The 22,060-nt window shown below is 38.4% G+C and overlaps 1 protein-coding gene across 3 annotated transcripts in view; it reads right to left on the reverse strand.

The window, feature by feature from the left end:
* The window catches only part of SEMA6A (semaphorin 6A), a 121,621-nt gene that overhangs the window by 26,103 nt on the left and 73,458 nt on the right, over positions 1-22,060 (reverse strand). For 2 of the 3 annotated variants that reach the window (XM_006913302.2, XM_015590545.2), the window contains exons 7-17: positions 20,257-20,347; positions 17,107-17,226; positions 16,293-16,381; positions 15,204-15,421; positions 11,283-11,414; positions 8,926-9,081; positions 7,392-7,568; positions 6,879-7,019; positions 6,711-6,791; positions 4,397-4,455; positions 2,107-2,127 (exon numbers count right to left, since the gene is read on the reverse strand). In XM_006913302.2, the coding sequence (XP_006913364.1) occupies positions 2,107-2,127; positions 4,397-4,455; positions 6,711-6,791; positions 6,879-7,019; positions 7,392-7,568; positions 8,926-9,081; positions 11,283-11,414; positions 15,204-15,421; positions 16,293-16,381; positions 17,107-17,226; positions 20,257-20,347 (1,285 nt within the window). The remainder of the gene's footprint in view (positions 1-2,106; positions 2,128-4,396; positions 4,456-6,710; positions 6,792-6,878; positions 7,020-7,391; positions 7,569-8,925; positions 9,082-11,282; positions 11,415-15,203; positions 15,422-16,292; positions 16,382-17,106; positions 17,227-20,256; positions 20,348-22,060) is intronic. The other variant, XM_015590544.2, reaches the window with a different exon arrangement.

A 22,060-nucleotide genomic window follows, 5' to 3' on the forward strand; every position in this document is an offset into this window, starting at 1 on the left:
GAGTGCCTGGGACATAGTATGCACTCAACAAATACTTGCTGAATGAATTAACTCAATCTATTCTATGTTTATTAACTCCAAAATAAGCACAACTTCAGCAGTTTGTGAAAAGAAAGTCTTGTGTATTTTTCTAAGTATTGTGTGGACCAGCCCTCATTTTGATGGTCAGTTGATCATCTAACCACTTTATACTGGATAGATTTAGCCTGAAATGGACAGGATCATCAGTTAAGGAATAATCAAATTCTTCTTTAGTTTTATCACAGAAACCTCTGATCATGAGCTCAAGGTGAAGGGGCATTATTATCCCTTAAAATGTTAATATAGAAGAATGAATAAGTTCTTTAATTTTGTAAAAGAAATAAGAGATCCATGGATTGAAGAATGATTTTTGTTCATAAAGAGCATCAAATGGTTTAATTGTTCTATCTGTTTGAGAAATTACCTGGGAGTTAAAATTGGTCTTAGTACAAACTGATGAATGCAGGGGAGGTTGCTGGTTCAATTAAATTCAAGATACGAATTTCTCAATATTTGATAAAGAATATTCAATTATTGGAAATGATTGCTAAGTATGATATTGGGGAAAAGCAGATGCTAAGAGGGTTCTTTTTCTGAAGGGTTAAGCTAAGCGAGATGACATTTGCCTGTTGAGAAAATTTTCTTCCTGTTGTTGGTGTTTAATACTCTGGTTTGTATCACAGATGAGAGAATGTTAAAGGTGGATGAATTCTCTGGGCTCATCTATTCCAGGCTGACTCACTTCACATGAGGGACAATCAGGAGCAACCTGGCATCGTTTTCCATATCTGTACAGCTCTCTTTTATAAGACAGTTATTGGAACTTTCAAAAAGGCTTTTTATTTATGTTAATCAGACACAGGGAGTGAGAGAGCTATTAAACACATTTAGAGCTATTAAACACATTTGTAGCCATCCCGAACTATTTCTTTGAAACCTAAATCCACCTTGCTTTCTTTTCTCTTTTATTTTCTCCCTTCCATTATCTACTGCTACATTTAAAGATGATCCTAGATCTATTACTGTTATACATCTTAAACACAAAAACTATAAAATGTCTGAGTTTCAATGAAACTCATCGTCCTCATTGTAATGCAGAAGCTTAAATTTGCTATCGTACATGTTTTTCATATTATATTTTAAAAAGCACATGCATAGTTTACCCTAATAAACATATGGGGGAACTTTGAGAAATAGAAATGGAATGTTTCTACTACATTTCAGCTTTTCTTATAAAGAGCTCAGAATATTGTTTATGGACTTAATAGCTTTGTTTAATATAGTGTCCGTGTATTTCAAAGCAGGAACAATGGGATAAATCCTGTTTGTATATCATTTCCACTGCGTCACTCTTCCTTGTATACAGTCTGAAGAAATTTCAATGGAAATATGTGTAAATATTCACTCTTTATGAACTTAAACTTTGATGGCTAATTTCATGCTATATTGGAAAGTTTTGCCTAGTAAGAACTTGGTATCTTCGCCCTGTATAGCATTTCTGCTGAAGAAGTACTGTTGTGAAGCAGCATTTGGGGATTGGTACTCTATATCAGTTAAAGAGCTATGGCCAATTACTTATGAGCTCTTTTCTTTTATCTTGGATATACTTATGTCCAAAAGCAATTCTTTCTCTCTCGAGAACTCATTAAACATATTTACCAAATTTCTAAAGGTTGGCATAATTCACATTATGTGGATTAAAATGTAGGACTCGAGTCTCACATGCCAATTGTCCCATATAGGTAGAGTGATTTTTGAAGCATCATAAATCTATAAATAATTTTAGTGAATTGAGGCCCTGAAGTAACAAAGAATCTGGTCCATGATGTTTAGGAATGAAAACTACGAACTACCACAGGATGACTGACTTGAAGAATTAAAAAGAAATCCAAAAACTGACCATATAGTGTGTTGTAAGACATTTCATGATCTGGTAGAGGAGTAGAAATGTCTATAAAAAATAATGAGGATACAAAAATAATTATAAAAGAAATCTAAGGTTTGAAAATACTAAAGAGGATTAGTGAAACAGGATTTCCCAAATAGATTTCTATCAGTATTAAATTATGAGCAATATCTCCTTACCATTCAATGCCACGAAGGAATCTGTAAGACAAAAGCAAGGAAAAGGTTAGTTAATGCTTAACACTCTGCTTAGTGTGACTTACATTATAAGTAGGAATGAACTAATACAGAACTATAATGATATATGATCCCCAGTACTAAGTAAGTGCTTTTTAATTTCTCCTTGCAATATAAGATGCTTTATATCCGGTCCACTTTCACATCCCCATAACTCTTCCCCAAGTGAATTTCTTCAAAGTCACTGTTTTTGTTGCCAAGAGGCAGAGAAAAAGCAGGAGTTAGTAGAAGAAATGGTAAATGCGATTATATGTGATTCTGAAAAGTTAAGCCCTACTCTATGCATAGGAATGTATATATAGATAAAATAAATGACATCTGATCCACACTTAGAAAGCAATTTTTACTTTACATTCTTTCATTTCATACTTACAACCGTGCTGTAAGAACTGTCCAGTATCACAATGTTCTGAACTCAGCAGGAGTTTTAGTTGGGCAATTAAAAACAAAAATAAAAATAATAACACACATATAGGCAATGTGCATGTGTGTGTGAGTGCTGTGTCTGGGTCATTTCCCCTTAAAATTCTGTTAAAGAATCATTATATACCGGTTATCTAAATCTCTGAATATCTATTTGTGAGTAGCTATGTCTAATAGAAGTAGGTCATGCTCCAGCAGGAGCACAGAGAGCAGAAAAGCCACTAGGAAGGGCAGCAGAGGGCCGGCCTTACCTCCTGCTCTGAGAAGTGCCTCAGTAGGAATGGGATTCAAGATTAGGGAGCACATAAAACCACAGAGGCCTGACTGCTGAGATTAAAGAGTAAATCACTGGCTTGGGATGTGAGGGTCTCCCCTGTGCTAGATAGAGGCTTCCTAAGTTCCTCTGCCAGGGATACAGGTGTGGTGTGAGCCTACTGTTGTAACAGACACTTTATAGAGATAGTAACAATTGTTTTCACATTTTTCATATATTTATCTAATAAATCCAAATCGACACCTTATTTTTCTACAGATGCTCACATTACCAGATGATGAAAATTATTCACTAAAGTCAGTTAAGTTCACTCACACACAAACACATGCACACCAAAACCTGTTTCCCTGAAAATGGAGCCTAATGAAATGCGATTAAAATCCACGAATCAAACATCAAATTGTTTCGCTGCACAAAAGTAAAACAGATCTTTTGGCAATGACAATCTCCTATGCTGATTTCCTAACTCGTTAAATTCTGGTATGAACATATAATAAGTTTTTGCCAATATATAATATTCACAAACAAAAAAAAATGGCAAAAAATTTGCAGATAAGGCTGCCTGTAGTCCTCTACGTTTGATTGTATCTAATCTTAAAAAAAGATAAGGAAGAAAGTAGAATGACACCTCAGAGTCTGAAATTTCAGTACTCATAGCCAAAGAGTTATATAGAATTATAGCCATGATTTTCATTACAGAATCAAATATCAGAAGTCATATAGTTTTATTCCCTTAGGAGCTATTTTTTTGGGTACCATTTTGAATGTAAGCTTCTTGAAATTCATCATGTGTAACATTTAAAACACTGCAAACTAAACATTTTCCAAGAGTATGGTGATTTTCTCTAAATTAGCATTAATAAAACATTTTCAGAATATTGCTATTAATCAGATCACAGGACAACTGGGCAGAATTTTGTCCAGGATCCTTTACATAAAGTTCTAACTAAAATGTTACCATTTAATAACTTTTGAAATGAACTCTGAGATTAGCATAGGTTAATTCTTATTAAAAGATTATTTTGAGTCACCTTGTACTTGGTTATTTCTGAAATTTTTTTTCTACTGCAAATGGTAACACATAAATCTAAATTAAAAAATAATTACTATTGTTAGTTGATATGTTCAAGAAGAATAAAATAGTCCCATTTAATTAAAAAGCTAGAGTACCATGTTCAATCCTTTTATTATATGGCTAAAAATTACAGTTTAATAAAGCGTTTTAAAAATAACAAAACCGTGGGTTTTTTTTTTAATGGAAATGCTGTTATAGCTTACTGCTCTGTTATAATTAATATCTTCTAGAGTGACTTTGTTCTCCAGCATTATTATAATGAAATAAGTGCCAGCATTTATAGCAACGACATTGGCTTTAAAACATAATTTTCTTTATTTGATATTTAGAAGTTGGTTTCTGTTATTTATGCATGTTTTAGTGCTAGCTGCACTCAGTTTCACATGCAGGGTAATGGTTCTGGGCCATTTGATAAAAGCATCTTTGCCCAAAGATAAACATGGATCAAAAGCTTTACTTACTGTGACAGTCTCCGAGGCCATCTGTATTGCCACGCTCTATGTCCTGTTCAAAAGTAAGGCTTTAAAAAAAGGAGAGAGGAGAAAAATAGTAACAAATTCAATAATGTGAGTCATTATTATGGAATGAACCTTAAGTTTCACTAAAACAACTAACATAGTTTGACAAATTGAGTGGCAGGTGCAAAAAAAATAAGTAGATAACAGCTTGAAAATTTATCTCTGAAGTTGATGCAAATGAGTCTTATGTGAATTTCCAAAGAGAAGCCATGGTGTAATGAAGTTAATTTAGATATTATTCACAAGTTAATTAGTTTGTGGATTATTTATATCCTTTTTTTTTAACTCCGATTCCCTGAGCATTACTTAAACATTTAAAACATTTAAATGTTAAAATACACAGTTATATAAGCAATAAAGTCTATAAATTAAAAAATAATAAGTCTCTTCCTTTCTACTTTCTTGTTCACTCCAACCCTTGCCTTCATAGACATTTATCTAGTCCTTTGCTTAGCAATAACTTATATAACAAAGTGTTCAGAGGTACAAATGGCCCATGGATATGTAGGGCCCATGAAGAGAGGATTCGGTGGTGTATTTTGCTGAGACCACTCAGACATTTGGTTCACAACGCCCAGTCCTCAGGAGTATTAAGCTTTTGCTCCCCACATGCTCACTTTTCTTTAAAGACCACTAGGTCACGATTGGGCTACATAAGCTGTATGACATTAATGAGACTAATCTTAATATCTATTTTGATTTTTTACGTAAACACAGTGGAATCATCCAAAGGAGTATTTTGCATTTCTTCCCACAACATAAGTGAAACTACTATTTTGCAACTGCCTTTAGAGTTTTTTTATGAGTCATATAGTAAAACTATTTTGCAATTCACACTTGATATAATAATCTACTAATCCATACATGTATATTTTCCAATGTATTTTGCTGTTAAAAAATCAAATTCATCCTCAAAGGATAAAGATTTCTGGTGGTAATGAAAGCCAATATTCATCAGGTCCCGAAGGCTACTTTCGAGGGAAAGTTGCACATATTTTGAGCAATATGTATGTAGATGTTTTGAGAAATATGCATGTAGATCCTTAAGGGAACAATTTTGGGGTTTTCATGTTGACTTAAAAAAAGATTAAAAAAAAAATCAGTCTACTACCTTTCGTTACACATTGAATGTAGAAAGGAGGTAGGTCATTTCTTAGCTTCCCTCACTGCTTTGTGATTCTTTCTCTTTGCTTCAAGTGTTCCCATGAAAAGATATAAAGCTCTAACATTGTAGTATGTCAATATTGCTACTTTTAAAGCTGATCTAATATATCGTGAGTCAACACCCTTTGCATCAGTCAAATTTCCAGGTTAGACTTACAGTTATCATTAGCTCTGTTTATGGGGATACTTTCCCTCAGATTATACAGATTGGTGGTCATCTGATATGCCCTTCTATTTGTCTAGATATTCTAAGATGAGAGAGGAAGTTCAGAGTGATGTGGGAACAATTCTGTTCCCTATTTGGATCTGGGGAAGTTGAAGAAGCTGGCTAAGAAAGGACTGTGCCATATGGCACCTTCCTTGAGTTGCCATAACCTGTCAAGGACATGCATTGAATGTTTTTCCAAATGTTATTTTAGATTTCATATCCATTGAAGTGAAAACATAAAAGAAAGCTTTTAACTAATGTCGTCTGAGTATTTATAGACAGGGTAACAATTTTAAGCACCAAAATCACAGGCATAGTAGACTGTCCTGATCTAGCTGATCTGCTGAAGAAATGCCAAGATTTGACTACCTAAGTAATAGGGTCAACTGTTCTTCAGTGCAAGAGAAAGATTTATTGGATGTATACAACATTCTTACAGTACAAATGTATCACTTAACAAATGCTCTGCAATTTCTTCTCAGCCTTGTATGGTCAATTAGAGGAGCCAGTTTTGCTATGGCCAGACAAACCACCTCACTAATCCAATTGGTACCCAACTGCTGCTATTCTCACACTGCAATGATTAAGACATGCACCAACTTGTCTCTCTCCCCAAGAAACACTTAGAAGCCCACTATGTTTCTTTTCTTTATGTTTTTAATCAGCCTGAAGATGGATGATTAATCACTTGGAAATCTGCCACATGTGATACCAGTGTGTTACATGAAATGGGAAAAGGAGAACTGCTAGAAGTCCCATTGATGAGGTTTGCGCACAGAAGGCTAAGTGGTGATGGTATGTGTGAGAATAGTTAACTGTATATCTAGAATGTATAGCAGCAGCCAAAGACCACTGTATTCTCTCCCATTACCTTGAGCTCCTTACCTGCTGCTGGGTGACAGATGGGCACAGGAACCTCCTTCCTTTACCCACCCACAATATGGGTCTCTGGAGGCGATACAGGTTCTGCAGGAAGAGGATGACCATGAGCTACCTAGGACTCCTTTCTAAGCACTGTGGACTTTCTAATAGTCAATGAGGCAGGGTACATACTTTTTACACTTCCCATGTCGTTCGCACCGGCCAAGGGGAACCTTTATCACACAGGTGGAGAATGCAACGTACAGAGAGTTGCTTGCTTTGTCCAGTTGCATTCCCATAATCCTCTTGTCTTCTACTCCATCATAGCTGCATCTAATTTTATAAGGCAGGATAATATCATTAATAGCCTCTCTTGGGTAAGTTCTCTTTTTCCTGCCATCTCCCTCACACACCACCTTCCAGCCCACAAAGTGATCTCTTAATCTGATCTAACTAAAGGTAAAACAGATCCTTATGCATGCATACACACACATACACTTAAACATACACATATGTGTATATCTATATAAACATTATTGGCGAGGAGAAAAAAATGCTTTTTCTGTATTAAAAGAATTTTACAAATCATATTAAAAGCCACGTAAAAATGCATAAAATCTAAATCTGCCATGATTTTCTCTGAATGAAAGGGATCGTAATAACATAACAAATAATTACTAAGAAAGAAGCAAACATTCTACGTACTTTTCGGAGTTGTAAACGCTCATCTCCTCCAGGAAAAGGCTGTCATTTAGGAAACCACTGTTTCCTATCCTGGCCAAGAACTTCAAGATGATTCCCTTCTCTGATCCCAGGAAAACCACAGTGTGATTCTGATATGGCCCAGCAGCGGTGTCCACTGCAATTTTGGTCAGATGGTATCTAAAATGACAGGATCACATTTTTTTTTATCTCTTTGTTGATCTACCATCAAAGTGTCCCCTTTTTCACTTCAAACAATTGTGACATGGCTTTCTAGTAATAACCTCAAGAGAAATATATGCATGTAAATAATGCTCAAGCTGTTCTGGTATGTTATTTCCATATGTAGAGCATTAGTATGGCTCCGAGGGGAAAAAGGAGGTATGTATATGTGGAGGCCAAGTTACATAATAAGTAGACAGCCAGAAGCATCCCAAACCACTCAGCAATTATTCCTTCCATGAGCAACAAGGAAAGGCTGATGTCTCCTATGAAGAGGAGAATAAGGGAACTTGTTTAACATTGAAAAGCAATGGCTACCATTTTTCCATACTCTTCTTCTGAGGTGCAACATAATGTCAGATTGGAAAGCTTTCCAATTGCATGTAGAGGGACTGAGAATTCTAAATGATGTGCAAGTCAAACAAGATCCACTTAAAGCCAAAGGCGAAGGGTATCAATCTTGTCACAGGTCTAGAATATGTCCTACTGGGCATCCTCTTTCTCTGAAATCCATCAGCCATTCAGCATTCCATGGATACCTATTTGTCTTAAGCACCACAGCAGGAACCAAAAAACATGGACTCTCCCGCAAGCACACTGTTTCCATCTCAAAGGCGAGGTATAATTCTTAGCATCTTACAATAAAGTCACGGTTTAAAAATGGTGGTAAAGTTAATATTTTCTTTGGTGATTGCCACAACTGGATAGTACTTGGGAAAGCCTATTGAATTATTTGGAAATAAGCTCTAAATAAATACAAGGAGTATTTAATGCTATCACAGATTCCAAATCAGCTATCCTTTTTTTTTTTTGTTGGCAACCACTTCAGATAACAAATGCTAAAGTATGACTCCTTCATACTGGTAAACTTGTGCAAATGCTTCGTTTGTCCATGCTCCATTTGACAGCTAACAACCCAGTCATGATGCTTGGATGGAATCAATGCTTGGATTGAGTCTGCAGCATGTTTTGCGACCATATCCAACCAAACAAGCATCCACATCCCTTGACTTATTCTCCTTCCCCGCTCTTCTACTTTTGTACAGATTGGATTAATGGATTAACCCGGAAGGAGCTAGCTTTGTTTCCTCTAATTGCTGGCATGTGTCCAATTAGCTGGAAAATACTGGAACTCCTCTCACTGGAAATGTGGTGATGGGGGTTTGGTGTCATCCACCGAACTGGGCAGCATTTCACAGCTGAATCAATGCTCAGGATAACAAGATGTTTGTGGCATTTCAAAACAGGATTCATTGATATGAGCCTGAGATGGAGTGAGAAATATCCACTCAGGACATGGCTGCTTGACACCCACCTGACCATCGTCCTCAGGAACCATGGCCTATTGATGACAGAAGGCACAGCCTCATCCATGAGCGGGTGCGTTTTGATGAAGTTCAGCGTATCATCAGGAAACTCATTGGAGGTTGTATATTTTTCCAAGGAGGGTGAGCCAGCGCAGCAACCTGGCCTAAAAGGGGACAAAAAGAGGGGGGTTATTTCATGCCTTATGGCACATTCTTTGAATGAACTGCTTCTCTAAGCATCTTGCATGCAGAAAAATGTGCTGTAGGCCGAGAGGAGGAAGTCGAACAATGCTGAATGCCACCAAATAAAATGTGATTAGATTTCCTTCAGGCCACCTCCTCATTTTTTAGAGGAGCCTCAGACAGGGCAGTTCAGCCTTGGCTGGGGGCAATTTGGCTTCCTCCGAAAAGCACAAACAAACCTCATAAACAGTGATGGAGCCTAAAACAAGTTGGGGAAGTGTGTGGTTTCTACAAATCTCAAAGACTGCTGTATGTGTCCTAAAATCCTGCTAGACGTTCTTGAAGCATTTGCTCTACAAAGAGAATTAAGCTGACTTTTCCACAAATGAAAACAAAGGTATTCAGAATGCCACCACCATTCAGCACATGTACCAGCAAGACCCCATGTAACCATCTCTCATTTGGGGAGAGGTGGTCAGAGAACATTTGGGTTTTGTTTTTTATTGATGTTTTTGTTTTTGTTTGATTTGAGCAGGTACGAAAAGCCAATTACACTAAAGATTCTCTCCTGAAATGTCCTTTCCTTATTCCTGAACAATGACATGAAAATTCATTTCTACAAGAAAGTCTATGGTTTTAGGAGTCAAGGGACACCTCAGTAAAGTCAGATCAGGGAAACACTGACACCATTCCTGTCCTGATACCTGGTTTGCCCACTGGTGCAGGAGAGGAAATTGGACCCTGATAACAATGGCCTACCTAGCCCCACGTGCATGCTGTCTCATGGTACAAACCCAGCCAGCCCTGTGAAAGCATAGTAAGGTCTGCAAGGGACAGGAGGCAGGCACATGGAAAGATGAGAGTAAACACATTGCCATCAGTAGAAAATCACTTAACGTACATTTCCTGGTGATAACAGGAAATGGTGATGGCTGACACCATTTTATACGGAAAGAAGAACATATTACATAAATTCCCCCCTGAAACCTGATCCCTTAGGCTTACTTAATTCCCCTTCCTGCTTACCTAGAAGGTAGCTAATAATTCCAGGCACTGACTTAGAAAATCTGAGGTTGCCAGGGTGTGCTTTTTGTACCTAGTTTGTTCTCCATAAGTCGCAGAGTATGCACATGCCAGACAATTCAAATGAAGAAGACAGATGGACTAGGGGTTTCTCCCCTGTGTATAGTGGTTATCTAAGTTAGTTCAATTAAATGCATCAGGCTAGGTATTTTGCGTGGGAGACTGGAGGTTAGAGGAGATAGTTGGAAACCAAAAATTTAAGAAGACATTGGGCTTCCTTCCAGAGGACCACAAATTCAGTGGCGGAAGCTTGACACACAGGGATATTTCTATGCAACTTAGATTGCAAATGCTATAATGGAGGTATGCAGTGTGTGCCATATGAAGAGGGTAGGTAAAAGGCTGGGGGAGAGTTTTTTCCAATGCCAATTAGAAAGAATGAATTAACTGCTTTAATGTGAGTATTTGAAGGGGATTACATAGGACCAAGAGATCTCTGGACTATCTCTGGATGATAGGTTCCCCATGAAAGCAGATTTTGGGGAGAGAGGAATCTGCACTGCATTTAGACCCCAAACAGACCAGAACTTGGCAGACCAGAGACATCTTAGGGGTCCGCTATACCATCTGGTCACTTCTTGCCCTAGGCCCGGAGTCTTGATTCAGCTCTGATCCAGCCTGGTCACAAAATCCTTGGAACACCATTTATATTTCACATTTTATTAGAGAGTAAAGACATGAGTCTCTAAAACTGAAGGGAAGCAGGGAGGAGTGGTGTGAATAATCTATCCAGTTATGTGAACTTGCACAATATATTTTATACCTCTCTGGGCCTCAGTTTTCTCAGCTATAGACCACTGGGGCTGGCTGGACCAGATGGTTCCTATCATTTTAGGATTATACCGGATAAACCACAGATATAGAGATTAAGTGAAAGACTAGAGAGTCATCGTTTTAAATATAACTACAGAGAACAATGAATCTTGCTTAAGTGGATGAGGGCAAATGACCACATAGGCCTTTCTGTTGTTCTGGCATTTATAACTGTATGGCTAGAATGGAAGGCACTTGTGTGCAGTTCAAAAGATGTTCATTGTCGGAGGAGCAAGCTGCACCATTTCTAGAAGTTTAAAATAGCCATGTAAATATTTGTACCTACCTTGGCTTAGGCACTCGATCGTCAGGGACTGGTGTCCAAGTAGAATCTGGAGACTTCTGTTCTTTGAATCTCCCAGTAAAAACACTGGCAATGTCAAGCATGTCATAGGCACAGACTGCAGACCCAGGGATGCTGAAACGTGACATTCACACATAGTGTTATGCAACAGGTACACATGCAGCTTGGAAAACATACTTCAAAGAAAATTTCCTATTACGGGCAGTTGAAATTTAAAGTTCATACTGAGAATACAATAAATGTAAAGGATCCTAGTAAGGAGAATGTTTCTGTGAATCAAATTTGCATCAGTGGCTGTAAAGAAAGACTGGTTATAGCAGACTCAGAGAGAAAAAAAATTCTTCATGTCTTTATCACTTCTGGAACCACTTTTCTTTAGGAAGAATGGTTGAACTGGTAAGATTTAGAAGTTTCATGAATTCCCTGATATTAATTATCAGGCAATAACCCAAACATAAAAATCTTTGGAAAACATTCTATATCTAATATTTGTGAAAATTTGAAGTAAAAGTGCCCCCACTGTCCACCTGCTGTTCCTCTGGATTTGGTTCCTCAAGCTAAGGACTCCAGGAGTGAGAATGCACATGTGGAGAACCCATGAATATTTTATATTAGTCACTGTACATTTCAGTTTTTGTTTCCTGTTTATTTGCATAAGACCGAACAATTTAAGTCTTAAAGCACCAATACTTTGCAAATAAAGTGCTCAATTAAGTACTAAATAATGACGGTAATCTCTACCTATAATTACATTCTTGTCTGGCACTCCTAGAAGGATTTTGGGATTTTTTCATCAATGGTGAGAGAATTATTCATTCATCTTGGTACACTGTTTGAACCCATGTTTGTTTTTGACTATAGTTGTTCCTTGATTTTGATCAAATAAATTGCAGGCACCAGCTGGCCAGGAGTTTTAATCAGGCTTTGAGGTGGTGGGCTGACTCATTACAGCAGCAGCCGGGGCAAGGCGAGGCCGGCGCTTTGCAATGTGGGAACGTCATCCAGCGCAAAGAGAATGATTTAGTCTGGATGTTGCAAATGTTGAAAGGATATGGAAATCACTTCATCAGTGATTAGAAGAACTTTATGCTATCTTTAATTTCATAACACAATTATTTAAGTATTACCAGTAAAGCAAGAAATAGAGGATTACAAAGCTTATTTAAAACAAGGTGGCAGGAAGACTTTTAAAGTATTTTTAAACTAATAGTAGTAGTAAATTTTTAAAGTAGTGTGTGTATATACACACACGCACATATCGTTTATAGAACTGAGTGTATAAGACAGTGATCTCCACTTGTTTTGAAATTTTAGGACTATAGCATTATTTATTTAATTTTGTAAGACTCTCTTCATATCTCCCTTTCCTTAAAGTAACAGATACACATATTTATTTTAAATATTAAGAAAAATAGGACTAATTTTGAAGTATTTGATGAGGCATCTCTTAATTAAAGACGCCCTAGGATTTTATAATCTTACCAGGGTTAGAATCACATGTGAAATCCTTTCTTCTTCTTTCTCTACTATACTCCTTCCCTCCTTCCTTTCATCTTTCTTTCATTCCTTTCTTCCCACCTTCTGTTCACCTTCTGGAATCACTAATCTCAAGCAGTAAATGCTCAGTAAATAACATAGTGTCCTGTTCTCAATTGACTCAAAGTTCATTGTGGAGGCAAATGACAATGATAAAAATAACAACGGCTACTCCAGGACAGTCTGATAGGAGCAGTATTTAAAGAGGTATGCACAGGGTCTCATGGGAAGTGACTCGAGCTGAGTTTTGGAGCGTCCCAGGGTTTCACTGGGACATTGAACAGACATTGGTTGAATGATGGGCGAATTTTGCAGAGATCAGGGCATCAGCAAGCATGGTATGTTCAAGACAGATCTTAGCTCCAGTAAGCCTGTGGAGCTGGAGGGTGAGGTAGGCCAGACCACGAGGGAACTCGTATGCCATGCCAAGGAACTTGAGCTTTGTCCTCACAGCAAAGAGGAGCACCTAAAAGGTTGGAAACAACCTGACAGTGATTCACATGTGAATTTTGCAGAGATCAGGGCATCAGCAAGCATGGTATGTTCAAGACAGATCTTAGCTCCAGTAAGCCTGTGGAGCTGGAGGGTGAGGTAGGCCAGACCACGAGGGAACTCGTATGCCATGCCAAGGAACTTGAGCTTTGTCCTCACAGCAAAGAGGAGCACCTAAAAGGTTGGAAACAACCTGACAGTGACTAAATTTGTATGAGTGGAGGATAGTGTGGAGAGGGATGAAACCGGAGTAAAACCAGAGTGTGACTGTTCATTTATAAACGAAAATGGATATGTGTATTTTTACCATTTTCTGATTTGTTTCTGAGACTCCATTAGCATGCACCAATTGGATGTTTCCTAAGGGCCTTTTAAGAGAACCCTTTAAATGGAGTATCTGCAATATGCAAGAATCTACTGCTGTAATCACAAAGTAACTCATCCCCTCAAAAACAAAAAACAAAAACTAGAAATGTGTGCTGAAATTCCACTAGCTCCTGCATTCTCATATGGCAAGACAGCATTCTTTTTCAATAAGCCTAGATACTTGGGTTCTGAAGTCTGGACAATCAGGGCCTGATTTGTTAAATATTTTTTATTCTCAAATCTAAAAAAAAAAAAAAAAATCCCTACAGATAGTTGAAGTTTACTTAAATCTAACTGAGTACCTTTTACTGCATATGGGTTCATATTTTCATATATCTTCAGTGGGGAACTCTTTGACTCTCGCCCTCTACATAACTGAGGAACATTATTTCATCCTTTAGCTTGCTCTGTTCTGGGCTCTACCCAATTCTAAAGCATTTCTTTCTAGATGCTATCCTCCAGTCTCATGTGTGTGCCTGTCATCTAGGCACTCATCAAGTTCTTAAAAAGTCTTTGTAAAAAGGATAACCCAACCCCCCAAATCCCACAGTGTGTTCCTAGAGGAAGAATATATAGAACATCCAAAGTTCTATATAGAAATGAGAATATAGTATACGTGTTTAGATTTTGTGACCATGAGGGGGGTTATGATCATTTTCATACAACAGCGTTAAGACTCTTGAGGTCTGGTAGAGCTGAGTACCAGAGAATCGAAATACCTGCCTGCCTTTTGTTCTTTAAACTTCACATATTTCCACTGCTCCAGGAATAATGACTAGTGTATCACTGAATGGTTAAAAGTCTTAGCTTAACAAATATAAAAATAGGAATGAATAGCTGACAGTAAGTATTTCTAGATACAACATTTGATGACTTATAAGTCCTCACTCGAGCCCTCCAGAGGTCAGATTGTGGCGCTGTGGCTGGGATCCAGGTTTTTCTGACAGGATAATACCCAGAGTCCCTTAGGTGGGACTCAAGATGGACTCGTCTGAATCCTAACTTTCACTCTGTAACATTTTAATAAATTTCCAGTGATTTACTCCAAAACTTACCAATCCAGTTGTAGAAATATTAAAAGTCAAACAGAATGTTAGATGGCCTAGGAAGAGAATGGAGAAACATTCTTGAGTTTGAAACTGCCTCTTCTATCTACTGACAAGCTGGACCAGGTACTATAATTGAGTTCAGTTTCCTCAAGTATAAAAAGGGGGCAAAGTATTCAGTTTCCGGGATTACTGGGGGGTTGAGAAATAACACATGAAGTGTTTATACATGAGGCCTATAATTAGAAGATATTGTCATAATTTACCTAATTACTTTCCCTAAAATCCTAATCTACTAATGCTTATAAGTTACTGTTAATTTATTGACGAGATCTCAGTGTTAAATGCTTCTTATAGTGAATGGCAATTTTTCCATCCGTTGTGAATCTTGCATATTAGAGGACACCTGGGAAAAGGAAGCTGGGAAGAACTGATTAGGTCAACACAGCCAGGGCATGATTACCTGTTATAAGGTGTGGAAAAGGTTGCCAGGACAACATCATGGCCATTAATACGAATCACGTCTGTAACTGCCTGGAGTATGTTGAAATAAAAATGAGAGTCTCCAGGAACTGAGCAGTTCAGGCGAGCCTTAAGGAAAGATGTCCACTGTTTTTCCAGGACTCTTTGAGACCCTCCCATGTCATTCTTACAAACCTGAGCCACTCTGGGGAAAACTACCTGCAGAAGAAAAACATACATGGAAAATGAAATGCACTCACTTTTTGAGGCAATCTTAGTAGAATTTGCCTTTCTTTGAAAATAGAAACAGAACAACAAGGTGCTTAATTTAATCCCGTGTTTCTAAAATCAGTAGCAAAAAAAGGAAAAACTCAGCATTGGAACAGCATGTTTTAAAAGATAAGGCTGTGGCATTTAATACAGAGCCATAAATCCTTCAGGGGATCAGCTCCCAGCCACATAAACTCATTTCCATACAGACTGCTTAGCTTTTTATTTCCTCAAACAAAAGCACACTTTGTATGCACCATCTCTGCCATCCTCACAAGCTGCCTTTGGGCCCCGAATCTCATACTCTGGCCTTGAATCTCATACTCTGAATTCCTCTGATTCTGCAAGCCACCCTGGCATTGAATTTGTGCCTTCCAACTTAGTGACCTTGATCTACTTTCTGGTAAAAATAACTGAAATGAACATACTGTAAGTGTTCTTTTGCTTTATTCAATAAATATGAAACTCAAGACCCTCAGTTTGCTTAAAGATACTGGATATTTACTCTGTATGGGGCAACTCAATTAAAAGAAGAAAACTGTTGAGTATACCTGGAAACCACATCTCAAGATACTTGAAACTCAGTATGAATTCAACCAAAGATCTGTTGATTACATTTTCAAAAGAAATATTTAAGAGGTTCCATATAATCTGTTACTATTCTGAAAAAGAATGCAGGGCTTTGAGGCAACACAGTGTTTCACTTCTACCATTCTTTGGAGCCTCTCAAAATGATGATCTTGTCATTAGTTTTATGGTTCCTATTTCAAGGCCATTCATAACAACATTGGTCCAAAAGTGAGACATCCTCCCCTCTTACCTTCCCCATGGAGTTGTACTCCACTGCTATTTCCCTGAAGAAGAAGTAGATATAGTTTCCATAGTCCACCGCTTGGACAAAGTATGGTTCTGTGGACAAATTGGGAACTTTAATTGGGGACATGTGACACAGAATTAAAAGAACTTTAATCAGTTGCCACCAAAGACGTTATTAATTAAAAGTGTAGGGCCATTAGACATTTGGTTAACACTAAATGTCTAATGGTTAACACTAAATGTATCTAACATTTCTTAAGACTTCACACATGCAAGCATTGATGATTTCAGAAAGCATTTGAGCCTACAAATATGTATGTTTCGGAAGTGGTCGCAACCAACAATGAAGACCAAAGGAGGATCGCATATCTCTGTAACTTTATTTTCCGTGATGGTATACCCATATTACAGAAGGGATTTTGTACACATCCGCTTGTCAACCCTGACTCATACAGGGTTGTGAATCGTTTTTTTTCTGTATGCCACCACCTCCGATCCACTACTCCCTTCTATGAATGAAATGTTCAGTTCTTTTCATTTGGGATTTTGAAATGAGAGTTTGAGGCAGGAAAAGATGAATGTCATGTATTCTCTTGTAGTGGTATTGGTAGTTTTGTTAATAATCCAGAAACTCATGGGAAGTGAAAGAGGGAGGTAAATAAATCAGTTGAGGCAAAAGATGCAATTTCCACCTTCCTGTCTGTCAGAAGCCATTACTAAAATGAAACTACAGCCTGGTTCTTCGGGACTCTCAATCTCCCTCAAGACATGTATCTCCTCCACCTCCCTTCTTTTCTTCTTTTAATTTGTTTGTTCACCTTTCAACCATTTTGAATCGTGCTTGACCGTCCGTAGGGTTGGGCTGTCTCCAAGACTCCGGTAAATAACTGCATCGATGGCAAGGAAGTCAGTCACTGTGGCTGAGTATAGTTTTCCATCTTGGAAGAAAAAGAAAAGAGGTGGATGGGGTGGGAGCAGGACAGAGGGCATGGGGGAATAATAGAGACATCCCCCAGATTGCTCTCCTACATCAGGAAAATGAGATAGGACAACTGGGGAAATTCCAAGAGTCGCTGGGAAAATATTTGGCCCACATTCCTAACCATTTTAAATTGAGATCGTGAGAGATGAAACATTTTTCATTTTTAAATTGCATGGCAATTTCTAAGCTGCAGCAGCTCATGAAACAGGGTGAACGAAAAATGTTGTTTGCTTCAGTTAATTAGATGGTCCTTGACTGAAGTCCCAAGGCCAAGGCCCCTTGGACACTGCTGCTGCAACCACACTGTGGTAAAGTGGATTAGCTGGGAAGCCGGGGAAAGCTAGAAACTGATTGTATCACCAGAAATTTTTAAGTTCAAGCAGAAGTAATGGAGTCCTCAGATTGAACGGGTGAGGGGAGTTGAAGAAGGGAGATTCAAAAACAGAGAGGAGCTGACTTATTTGCTACGCGTACCCTGACACTCACTGCTCCTCTTTGCCTAAGTCATGAGAGCAACTAAACCCTGCCAATCTAGCTAAATTAGAGAGACTGGCTTCGGTATTTTCAAAATCATAAACTGAAAACATTCTGACATACAAGATGCCAAAGCAAAGAAAAAAGGGGGAAAGGGTTACACTGAGTTCAAACTGCCTTTCTTTATGAATTCATGCTTTTTGGGAGATATGCTTAAGAGACCGAATTAGACTAAAGATTAATCCCTAAAACTTGTGGTTATTTTCCTGGGTTAGCAAACGTTCTCCGTGCAAATAATCAAATGGGATATTTTAGAATAGCAAAATCTATGTAGATGTAATAGAAACAATAATTACATTTCAGATTACTAAAAATTACTTCCTTCGTCCATTTTTAGTGGATTACATATCTTTTTAAATTAATATGTCAAAGTGGCCTATGTATAATATAGTATTTTTTAAGCTCTTTCATTTGTAGGAAAGCATAATGGTTAAAAAAATAAAAGCTTATCCAAACATACCTAAGCAGAATTCTTGATGTCTACCTTTGGTCTTAACTGAAATTTGCTCGGGTTCAATTGAGAGTTGTCTTCATATATGCATTATTAACAGCCATATATCAGTAAGTGTTGACTCTTTGGGTTTAGATTTGAATTGCAAGTAGCAGACCTTCTATTGATAAACCTGTACCTATAAAATCACAACTTTTATTAAAGAGTCATAGCCCTAGGTCATACAGATATATCTGAGGAGTGGGGGAATAGTGAAAGGTGGTGGTGTGTGCGTTTCTTCCTCTGACCACTCTGCAGTGTTCTTTTTTGTTTGATATTAAACACTGGGTATCTTGCCAGAACTTTTACTTGTAAAACAGAGCACTATTCTGGAACTCGTGCTAATATGACAACCATTTAGTTGCAGCAAGAATCTTCAGTTAACAAGGGCTGAGCATGTGTGAGGTTCCCAACATTCCAATGAACACTTATTCAAATATACCTGTTGGGGCTGGGGAGGGGCAGCCATAGTATTGTCTCATGTGGCTTGCTTATATAACTCCTGGAAAGTTGGTGCCTTAGTAAATACTCTGCCTACTTTCCCCTTTCTACTTCATTCTATAACAAGTCCTCTTTTTAGTTTACAGTTAAATTCTCCACTGCAGCCTACATCCTGCGGTACCAAGTAATTCAAGTTCAAGTACCAGGATGGTGCTATAGTGAAAGTTATGCACTTGAGAATATACTCAAGCATCTCTTTCTATTGGGCTTGCTCCTGCCCAGGCTGATGGAGGTTTACAAGACTTTGTGTTTCTTTCGTGCTGCTTTCCAGTAGTATTGCGCTCTAACTTTAAAGGATAGGGGGGCAAGGGACCTTTTCTTTTTTAATTTGGCACAAGCCGTTTCTATGTTCTGTGTCTGTAGATTCAGGACCACAAATGATGACAATGAGGATGAGGTTCAAGGAGCTAATCTCGACTATAATCAAAGCCCTAAAGTTCCCCATCTAGCTAGGATGTAGCAGCTTTTAGTTTTTGTAATGGAAATTATAGCTAATTGCTGTATTATATGCTATGACAATCACTATTATACCAACACTTTTCCCTATATCCACCTCCACATACACAGCTGGCAATGAATTCCTAAACAAATTCCTAATTAAAACACACACACACACACACACACACACACACACACACAATTTGAAAACGATGGCTTATTTGCTGCTGCTTTATACTCTTTGCAATGGATGGAAGGGGTGAGGATGGGGAGAATCTGAAAATGATGGCTTATTTGCTGCTGCTTTATAATCTTTGCAATGGATGGAAGGGGTGAGGATGGGGAGAACGGGTCAGCCTAAGCTAATCAGCACTGTCCTCTCTGCCACTACAATTTTTCCATCAGGGAAAGGCACGTAACCCAGTCAGGTCAATTATATTTGAGAAGGTGTTAGCTGGAAACTTGGAAATATGTGGCCTCACCGCTTTGAGAGCTTCCAGAAACCTTCTTTTGTCTGTTTCCATCTCTCTTCTATATGTGGACAAGAAGATATGTGGCCCTAATTGGGGCTGGCAGGCATCCCCTGACTGTGAGAGCAGCCAGCCTCTCTCAGAAAAGAAAATAGGAGAGAGTAAGAAATGAAAAGGACCTGAGTCCTAGATGATATTATAGAATTGCTCAATCAAACCAACTCCAACCTTAAATAATCAACCTATACCAGTGGTTTGAGATGGGATTTTCTATTATTTGAACTCGAACAGGCCTTAACCCATCTGTCACATGTCCAGAGCAAAGCTGTCAGCCTTTTCTAAAGGCACAAAAGCAAAAGTGTGGCAAAGACTTCTTTTAAGAGGCAAAAGTGCAATTTCTATACTAATTTCAAATGGAAAAGGCATTCTTAATTACAGTATTCACCAGGGAAACAAAGTACAATTGTGACTCTGCGAATCCTCCAGAGCAGGTTTGCAGCGACAGGTAGAACACGCAAAAGCAAATGCAATGAGAAGAAATTGAGTCATTTACCTGCAAATAGTGCAATGTTGGCTTGTTTGGCATCATAAGGGCATCTGGCCATTCCACTAAATTCATCCCCCAAAGCTTCCAAAGTATCCATCTAAATAAAATAAAAGGACTTAATTAGAACAATAGCCAACAGTAGTAATAGCAACTAATATTTATAAACCACTTAATGATCTAAGTAATTCATATGCATGGTGCAAATAATCTTCAGATACCCACTGAAATAAGTTTATTGGTTTCAAAGGAGGAAACTGAGGTTAAGAGAGATTAAGTCACTTGACTGAGATTTCTAGCTAACAGAGTCTGAAATTCAATCATGTCTGCTTGACTCTTAACCATTACGATAGATTCCCATATCCTTCTGAAATGCTCTGGAAATAAGTGTCTTCTCCTTGGAAAAAGAATTTTTGAGGCAATCACCAAAAAAACTTATTTCCCTCCCTTTTTCACTCCCTTCAAATTATCTGTTGAGTCATGAACTCTGCAGAGAATGACCTCAGTTTCTGGTTTTGTTTTGCCTGAGGAGTCCTGCCTTTGAGGGTTAAATCCCAGGAGAAGACACTGAACTCTTCCTTGGGTTACCTGGTAGAATAGTATGGCATCAGCAAAGGTACAAAAACACGAATGCAAGCAGAGCTCAGTTGGCCTTTTGCACTTACTGAGAAACATGTCCCAGCCTCAGAGCATGTAGATGCGAATGAGAGCCCCAGAACCTGAGAGGCCCACACAAGTCAAAGGCACTGGGGAGTGGGGCTGCTGCTTGACTCTGTCTCCAAGTGCCCACCCAGGCCTTGCTCCTGTATGCTCAAGGTTATTACTGTGTTGCCAGTGAGTTTTGTTTGTCCATCTTAGTATGTTTGAGAAAATGAAAAGAAAGAAGAAACTGAGCACTATTTAAAATGAGAGATTACATGTGAAAACCTTAATTCCTTGCTTCTTTTGAACAAGTGGTAAAATCAATTGAGGCCCTTCTTAGCTAAGTGGCAGCACTAAGCTATAGCTGAGTAATGGATAGCCCTGCCATTACTTCAAACAAGCAAACAGTACCAAGGCCCTGTCACTCACAGAATGTATTGACTTCCTGCTTACTTCACTCCTACTGCCTACCTGGCCCCATAGACATTTGCAGGAGTGGCAAAGCCTTGCTAGCTGTTCACCAAATTCCACTAAGCTACACATTCTATCCCACCTAGCAGTTAGGTGTGGTCACATGACAGCTCTGGCCAATGGAATGTGAGTGTAAGGCTCTGTATACACTACCTCTAGATCTTGTCGCTAAAAACCATCCAGGGTCCTCTATTCTGTTCTCTTTCCACATTCTTCCCCTAGACATAGAGGATCCGAGACCCTAGGAGATGGCAGAGGTCTGAGCAGGATGGAGCTTGGCCTTCTGAATAACCTCATAGACTAGAACCTCTGTCACCAACCCACAGATGACTGTGATGTGAGCAGGAAGTGAACTTCATTTGGTCAGCCACTAACAGTCAGTGGTTGGCCCACCTTGACCAGTGATTCTGTGGTTTCACCTTCTACCTCATGGTCTTCTTCCTTACACTATGAGATCTTCCTAGCATTTAAACCTCAGAACCACGGAGTCCATAAAATGATCTCTTCCACATTTTTAATGTTTTCTAACCCTTCTGTGATTCAGTCTTCTTTATAGTTTTAGGGTATTTTGTTTATCATCTGGCAGTTGCACATTTTGACCAGATAGGAAAACTGAAAGAAGATAAACCTAAGGTAGCATTGCTGTTGAGAAAGTATCCACGGAAAGGCCTTTAGCGCTAAATCAAGGTAACTTAAAAAA

Source organism: Pteropus alecto, unplaced genomic scaffold (assembly GCF_000325575.1).
Source record: "Pteropus alecto unplaced genomic scaffold, ASM32557v1 scaffold20, whole genome shotgun sequence".
Lineage (NCBI taxonomy): Eukaryota > Metazoa > Chordata > Mammalia > Chiroptera > Pteropodidae > Pteropus > Pteropus alecto.